Below are 8,924 nucleotides of genomic sequence, written 5' to 3'. Positions count from 1 at the left end.
TTATCTCACTTTTTACTTCATCACTATCTAGATAATAATTTCCCTTTCAAACAAACTTAAAATTTCGACTATTCTTGTCTTCACTATTCAACAGTCAGAAGAAATACAAGGCTACACTGTAGCAGACAGTGGTCAGTGCAATCACTGCTGTCTGCTTTGGTTGTGAGTTGGATTTTGTAGTTACTGCAAATTTTTATATAATTATTTCTCTGTAATAAAGCAAAATTGAAACCTAAAACTTTGTCACAAGATAAAATGGACATCAAGGCGTTCATTTTTAGTTATAACTCAATTTCGACCAAAATTGTAGTGACTGCAGTTAGACTTTGTAGGGCAGTATTGTATACTATTATGATGTTATGTGACAACATCAACTGGGGTTCAAGTACAAATCTAGTAGTGGCAACTGTTTGTATACTGCTTGTATTTTTAACCTGATTTTGAGTCTAATTGCTCTTTGATCATTTGTATTTTTATTATATCCGATATATTACTTACTTTCTCTATACATTTCTTTCTGTCCTTGTGCTGCTGAAACACCTGGATTTCACCTTTAATGATCAATAAAAGCTTGTTTTATTTTTATTTATTTGATCTTTTATTATTCTTTTTGTAAAATAAACATGATACTGTAGTTTTCTCTCTCTATTTTGGGTTGAATTGAAATCTATGTCAGTGTTGAGTATTAACACATGTTTCAAGGAAGATAAAATTATATTTCCTTAAAAAATATATCCATGCAAAATTTTAACACATAAGTTCTCTCTCTCTCTCTCTCTCTCTCTCTCTCTCTCCTCTCTGTGTGTGTCTATATATATGTATGTATACTGAAATACTTACTATATATTTTGTTAATATTACTCATTTATATTTTTGCTATACACTTTTTGCTGCTGTAACACTGGAAATACTAAAGACTAATAAAGGAATATCTTATTTTATCTTAAAACATTAGGAGCAATATATACAATATAGACAGACTAACCAGTTGTTCCTTGTAGGACATTAATTTATAAATATTTCTTTTTAAACATAATCTTTCATTGCGGCTTGTTGGAAACTCATTTTATGTATTGTAATGTTTTTTGTTTTTTTTTGGCCTTTCTTAATCTGGACCATAGATCTGGACCCTGAGTCTGAATGCAAATTGAACTGATTTGGTTTTTCTCCTCCGGTGGGGCGGGGCTTAGAGTGGCGCTCTGCTCCTATAGACGATCTTTGAGCTCTCCATCACCGACACTATAGACGATCTTTGTGCTGCACACGAAAGGGAAAGGAAACGGCTTCTTCTCCATTCCTCCTCCCTCCTCCTCTCTCCTCTTTAGCTGTACTGTGTTTGATCGATCGGAAGCTTTGAGACGTTTATTCCTCGGTTTCAGGGTGTCTCGGCTGGTTTTTGGACCCCCTCCCCTCCTCTGCAGTAGACTGTGAGGGATTTGCTTCGCGTGAAATTTCCCGGCGCCAGATTTATTGAGCGCAAAGTTGATAGGCAAGCTAGCTAGCTAGCTAACTCTTAGCTAGCCTACTCGCTAACTAGCTTGCAGTGCTGGTAGAGGAGCCCGTTTTCGCAGACAATTTTGGGGGGCGTCGTTTTTGTCATTGCACTGCATCTGCTCGTGGCTGTCTCCACCTGGATCCTGAAGACTATTTACGGCGAGGTTAAGAGCGGGTAAGCCGGTTTGCTCCTAGCTAGCGTGCTCTAACAGCCTGCTAGCTAATACCCTGCGTATTTAGCCTGGAAGCCACTTCAAGGCCTCAAGTCCACAGCACCACCATCAGCTGCCACCACCACACTGTTTGCATTGACAGGTGAGTAAGAAAACAAACTTAATGTTGTGTCAAAGTGAACATCTGGGGCGCCAAACACGCGGGTCGATAGTGTTTAATAGCTGCTCTCTGAAGTTTAGTTAGCATGCTTGCTAACTAAATATGAGCTTGATTTCAAGGATGGGGGGTTGGGGAATCCGCGGAATCACGCCGGAGGTCGCCATCTTTCATTGGATGCTGCTGCAAGCCAGCTAACTAGACATGGCTGCTACTTTTCCAGCCCGAGTTTAAACGTAACATTATGGTGTGTTTACGATTTAACCCTCTGGAGTCTGGGGCTATTTTAGCTGTTTTTGAATCCTTTTCACTCTGCCTGTATATTACCCTTAAAACAATGTTTACCACGTCATATCGGTATCTTTTTTTATCAGCACAACCTCACCTTTATGACCTGATCATTATTTTTTCACTTTGACTTACTGTATCAACATTTTGAACCCAAAGAAACACAGCAAAATGTTGCAAATGTGGACACAAGTTGCACATAAGAGGTAAAATGAGGATAACCTCTAATTCTATATTTTTATACTAAATATATTTCACCTTATTGCCTTTATTTTACTTGCCCTATCATCATCATCATCAAACATAAACTGGCCTCATGGAGTTTTAAGCCAGTATTTAAGAGGGAAGTTGATGGCAGGGAAAACCACTGCTTGGTTTTTACGCCATGACACCATGAAGAAGTCATATGATTTGATAATGTTGGTGTGATTGGTGACTCCAGAGGGTTAAAGGTCTCCCCTGCTTGCTTCATTTATAACTCAGATCAAGCCTTGTACTTCCTCCCGTGAAGCCGTGAGGGGTATATCTGCTGGTGATGAAGGAGTGTCGCTGTGCATGGCCCTTGGCATGGGCATGGCATGTGAGCTGCAGTCTTTCTCGCCTGTGTCAGCTACTAAATACGCCTGCATTGCGTCTCTAGTAGAAGTTGCAGTGTTGTACTAGTAAAGTTGATGCAAACAAACGCACTAAGCGTCCGGTGACCTTGTTTGGATGGAGATAAACACTGGTTCAACACCCCCACAGGGACATGCAAGATGCCTGGTGACCATCCTCCACCAGCGGTAACCCACCGACTAAAAATAAACCCCTTGCCCCCCCCCTCTCCCCTCCTGTTGCATTTTTTTTTACCACCAGGCTTATTATGGAACAACAGAGGAGCATTTGGGTTATAAATCACCTCTTGTGATTATGCAGGGTGGAAACAAGGAAGAGGAGGAGGACCGAGCAAAGCCTGTGTTTTGGTTCAGGCCTTGTCTAGACGTTATGATTGACTCACTGCATCTTGAGAGGAAATGACATGTACCGTGACCGGGGTCAGGCTTTTTATGGGTTGGATCAGGTCAAACTGTATCCTAAATGTTGTCAGGAGTCTTGTGTTTACCCTCAGCCCTACGTACATGAATACCAACACCTGGTCACTCACAGTTTTTTTGCAATTGTGCTGCAAGGTGGATTGTGTGTTTGTGAAAGGTGTTGACTCAAACAGTTTTAAATGAGGTGCAGTAGGCATTTTATATATTGTTCCATTCTGGTTATAGTCATGGTTCTCTAAACTGCATTTTAAGATTTTTAGTAAGTTATTTAAAGAAGTATGAGTTTGTGTGGCTCATCTAAGAGGATATAAACCCTCAATTTACAATAACTATAGTTTCAAAAACGCAAACTATTAATGTCTTTACACCAAATGCAAAGTATTTTTTAACATGTTGAACTTGACCAAGTTTGACTGTAGAATGTAGAATCTGAGTGTAGAATCAAATTTGTGTTTATTTATGTTTATGGTGCGGGAGGCACCGATGTAAACAACGCTGCCCTTCATTAACAATGGCTGGAATAACCACTATTGCTGCTTTATAGCTGTTGTAGAAGATACATCAATAACCAAACTTTGTTATGTCTGGGTTCATAACATTGACTTGTCCAGGAACTGTGTTTGGATTAGTGCAGCATGAACCCAAAATAAACAGATTTTGCTGTGATTAAATCCTAATAAACTGATCATAAGTGTGCTGTAATAACAATATCATGATGTTGACGTGTAGTAGGACTGCGTTCATGCTTTGTCAGGTCTGTCCACAAGAAAAACAACTTCTAAAATGCTTGTTTTCTGAACGGAGTTTGGATTTATCTGGACTATGCTGTGCAGGAGATTTTTTTTTTTTTTTACTGCTGATAGGCTTTGAATTTCTCACTCAATTTGGACATTTTCAGAGCAAATCTGCAACTCATCATGTCCTTGCATTGACTTTGTATGTATGCACATCGTGCAACAGTTCCTCTTTATGTTTGGTGTGAACGCATCATCAGGATTTGCAGAAGAATAGAGTGAGTTTGGCTAAGTTTAGATCAGTTGCTCTGTGTTTGTCGCCTCTTTGCCAAGTAGGCTTTTGAATGACTTGGTCTAAACCTACATGATCATAAGTACCATTTTATGGTACTTATTTTTTGATACTCAATACCATTTTTGTAACCACAAGGATAAAAACAAAGACCCCAAAGTTTAACAGAAATATTTGTTTTAACAAGAAAAATACAACATGTAAAATTGAACAGAACCACAGGTTGAATATTTATAATAAAAAACAGTTGTGCAAAAAGAAACTGCAACTATGATAACAAGCTTCAGGTCTGAGGTAGTGCAAAAAATAAATAAATACAATAAACAATGACAATTAGAACAATATTAACAATCGATGCTTTTTGAAATGAGTATCGTATCCGGATACAATGTTTTAGTATCGATACTTTTGACAACCCTAGTTGGCAAACAGGTTGTAAGGCTACTGTTCAGAAACGTCTATGACACAACAGCTGTTTTGATAGCTGACTGGTATTGATGGAGAGATGTGTTTAGCCCCATTCATCACAGTGGCATGACACACACACACACACATGCCGTGTATGGGAATCAGTATGTGGATCAAAGGTCACCAGCTTTACAGCAATGCCATTCTTTTTCTGCTTTGTATGCAAACACAGCGAGGGCCCGTGTCAGAGACAGGCACCCGATTGTTGGGGCGGATTATCACTGCTTTACAAATGGCTCCAACAGGACAGAAAAGAAGGGGTTTCCAGTGATGTTTGGACCCGGTGGGGTCCTCCTCCCCTTTCTCTATGAATGTGTAACGTTGAGGTCAGATGTATTGGAGGGGATTAGCCAATCAGACTGCTGCTACCGAAACTGCAGCCTTAAAAATGCAAGAATGACATTGAAAACTTGTCACCAACTGATAGAAAAAAAAAAAAACAGGATGTTGCAGAAAAATGTCACTATAGACCAGGGGTGTCAAACTCAAATACACAATGGGCCAAAATTTGAAACTTGAATAAAATCGCGGGCCAACATTGAACAAATAAACCTTTTAATATATACCAAACATGTTTTGCTTTAACATTAAATATGGAACCAGCAACGCTTATAAACATACAATATATAACTAAATAGTGCAGACATGCAAAATCAAATTTCAAATAAAAAACACATCAATGTCATTAATTTATTAAATAAAAAATAAATAAAAATCGTATGCCTCTTTTCTATTTGCATCCTTCTGATTTAAATATCAATATAAACTTTTTCAACAGGTTAATAAATTCTGCCTTTCTTTTCGCCATTTTTGGGAAGGGGTAGCTGGGAGACAGCTCTAGCTTGAGGTTGCTATGACAACTGTCACAGAGGAGCGTTTCTGGGTCCTGTCCTGATTGACGCGCCAAAACAACAGCAGGGCATTGTGGGATTTGTAGTATTAGCGGTAAATGCGCCGTATAATACCGGCGGGTCAGCTTTTCTAGTACAATAATAAGATAATAATTTGGTATTGCCTCGCGGGCCAAATAAAATTACACTGCGGGCCAAATTTGGCCCGCGGGCCAGAGTTTGACACCCCTGCTATAGATAGTACACTACACCAACTGTGTGTGGAGTGATGGTCAGTTGTGCTGAAGCAGTTAAATGGCTCATTGACAGAAAGTTAATGAAACTAAATCAGAATTTGATATCCAATTAAACAGCTTTCCTTTAAATCTGCAAAGCCAGGCTCCTTATTAGGGCTACAGCCAGCAGTTATTTTCTTATTGAATAACAGATGTGTAAATTGTTGGACAATGGTAAAAATTCTAAATACCCTATAAGCTCCCAGACCTCAGTTGGCATTTTAAGGTTTTGTTTTGTCCGACCATCAGTTTGCAAACACAGAAAACCAGCAGTTATTCAAATGTGAGAAGCTGCAAGCAGTAGTTTTTGCTTTACAAAAATGAGTTAAACCATGATTAATTATTAAAAAATGGCGATGATTATTTTTTCTGTCATTTAACTTATTATTTCAGCTCTGATGAGTATCTGCCTTTTTTTCTAATTTCATAGAGTAAATAATGAATTGATTACTTGAGCACAAATTCTTTCAAATCGTCAGCTGCAGCCCCAATGGTCACATTATCAACATTATCATAGCTGTCTTGATTAATTTAATTTAGTTTGAAGTTTGAAGATTTTTTATTTTGCACAAATAAGACAAAAGACAAGGATAAAGAGATAACAACAAAAGGAAGGTGCAAGGTAGCGGCAAGAAACCCAAAAGGGCTTCTACAGGGCCTCTACCTCTGTTAAAATTCACAAGTTAAATTAAAACATGTAACTATCACACAAAAATTAAATAAAAATAATAAGTTTAATAGCTGGATGAGTCGTTATCACTAAAAACAAACAAATCCGGGGTTGTTTTAAAAAAAAAATAATTAAGTGGAAACATGAAATCCAAACTTTGTGAAACTGACTTTAAAAATTCAATTATGCACACAAGCACTCTGTAATCAAACTGTGATTTGTCTTCTTTTGTTAGATTGCTTTTAGGGTGACGTATTCAAAACCTCAAGCTGTTTATTTTCACTTTGTGTGATGCAAAGCTCGTTCTAATTTACTGTAAACCGCCGATCAGTATCCTCAGGCAACTGGAAATGCAACATATTTTTACCACATGGGAACATTAAGTCCCAGTGAACATTTGAGTTTGAACCTTGATGTGTTTGTTTGGTTGTTCGCATTAAGTTTTAAAATCTGTTAAACCTGTCCAACCAAAAGTACAAGTCTGTCAAATAACAGATATAGAACAGTAGATGTCAGACTACTGTTCCATATCTGTTTTTTGAATGTATGTTCTTTCTCTTTCCCCGTAGTTTTCAGTCCTAGACCTGTCACGATAATTACAATATCGACTTATCGTATATTATATGGACATGACTGTAATAATTGATGTCTGATCTTGATAACGCCACATATGTTTCCATGCAAGTTTGTTTACTTGATTATGAAAAAAAAAGGACTAAAAAAAAGACACAAAATGACCAAAAAAAGACACAAAATGACCAAAAAAGACTCAAAATGACTTACAAAGACATGAAAAGAATAAAAAAAATGGACAAAATAGCCCAAGACTCCATAGAGTGAAGTTGTTAACCCATTTCTTGTTCCCTGAAAAAGGCCTACTTGTATAATTCTGAAATGTACATTATTTTCCAGTTTTGGTTAAGCTTACCTTTTTTTATTTACCTCTGGCAGTTCACCACTTACCTTTGTACCCTTTCAAGCTGTTCATTTGACTTGAACTGCTTGAATTTCAATAAAAAAATGGAAAAATTGGGGTGTTCTAAAACTTTTGACCGGTAGTGTACATTATCCCATTGAAGCCTGACAAGCGGATACGTCGTTTTGTATTATTTGTATAAGCTCTCAAATACTTTTTGAATTTCATTTCTATCTGCTACAGAGGCTGAAAAATCTATTATTTAGTAGAAGCGTTGACACTTCTGTTGAATTTCCAGAAAAACTTCAGGTTTTAGGGGCTGATTTTAAAATCGCACAGAGGTTTTACAGGCGTTTCAGGCCTCAATGGGTTATTCTAACACAAACTGTGAATGAAAGTACATTTGTGTCAGGCGGTGGTTCCCCAGCCCTCCACAGGCTTTTATAAAGTAACTATCGGACACCGCCCCCCGGCGCGCTTCATCGTACACGTGTAACAGCTGACATTATGCCACAGTTGTGTGATAAACATCCATTCTTGAATCTAACTTGTTTGTCCCCTCCGCCCCCCTGTAGCTTACTTGGTGACACAGAGACTTCTCCCTGAGGAGCCAAGAAGCAGACGGCTCATGACTTCTGACCAGGACACGAAAGTTGTAGCTGAACCACAGGTGCAGCAAGTACAAGAGGCAAAAGAGAACTCTCATTTGGTGAGTTTTTACAATTGCATGGTTTCTTTTTTTTTTACATGTTTTTCCTGCCCTTTTTTCGTGAAGTTTCCATGCATCATGATCCATTTTGGATCATTTTCAGTGACAAAAAAAAATCCCTCAAAAGGTCCTCGAGTTTGTTTAGGGGTAGAAATGTATTAAAAATTGTAAAATATAATAACAAATGTGGAAGAAAAATCTAATTATGGTGAAAAATTATATCATACATAAGAATTATATTAATTTCCTCCCTTCATTGAATTTTTAGCAGCACAAACTTTATTTCACATTTTCAAATCTCAAACCAATCTTTTTTTTTTTTTTTACATGTTTTTCTGCCCTTTTTTCCATGCATCATGATACATTTTGGATCATTTTCAGTGACAAAAAAAAAATCCCCCAAAAGGTCCTTGAGTTTGTTTAGGGGTAGAAATGTATTAAAAACTGTAAAATATAATAACAAATGTGGAAGAAAAATCTAATTATGGTGAAAAATTATATCATACATAAGAATTATATTAATTTCCTCCCTTCATTGAATTTTTTTAACAGCACAAACTTTATTTTACATTTTCAAATCTCAAACAAATGAGTGGATTGACAATTTTTTATTTAAGTTTGATTTCTATTGTACTACAGTGAATTTTCTGAAAAATCAAATAAGAAACTGGACAAAATACTCCAACAGGACTTAAATGAGCTCTGCAAGTAATGATTATTCTCACTTTTAAATAATTTGCTATCTATTTTCTAAATTTATCAATGCTGACTTGAAAAGGACCTTCAAAAATTAAGCAATTGTATAAAATAGTTGCCAAATATTTCTACTATAAATTGACTAAATGTTTCAAAAATATTAATTT

General features: G+C 37.0%; 1 protein-coding gene across 3 annotated transcripts in view; it reads left to right on the top strand.

The window, feature by feature from the left end:
- The first annotated feature begins 1,124 nt into the window (after nt 1-1,124).
- Nucleotides 1,125-8,924, top strand: part of LOC131981113 (la-related protein 4B-like) — a 67,543-nt gene continuing 59,743 nt past the window's right edge. For all 3 annotated transcript variants that reach the window (XM_059345416.1, XM_059345417.1, XM_059345415.1), the window contains exons 1-2: nt 1,125-1,809; nt 7,928-8,061. In XM_059345416.1, coding sequence (XP_059201399.1) covers nt 7,981-8,061 — 81 coding nt within the window. In that variant the 5' untranslated portion in view covers nt 1,125-1,809; nt 7,928-7,980. The remainder of the gene's footprint in view (nt 1,810-7,927; nt 8,062-8,924) is intronic.

This window comes from Centropristis striata, chromosome 11 (genome assembly GCF_030273125.1).
Source record: "Centropristis striata isolate RG_2023a ecotype Rhode Island chromosome 11, C.striata_1.0, whole genome shotgun sequence".
NCBI classification, from domain to species: Eukaryota; Metazoa; Chordata; class Actinopteri; order Perciformes; family Serranidae; genus Centropristis; species Centropristis striata.
Note: the sequence above shows the minus strand (reverse complement) of the source record. Positions and strands in the feature narration are given on the sequence as shown.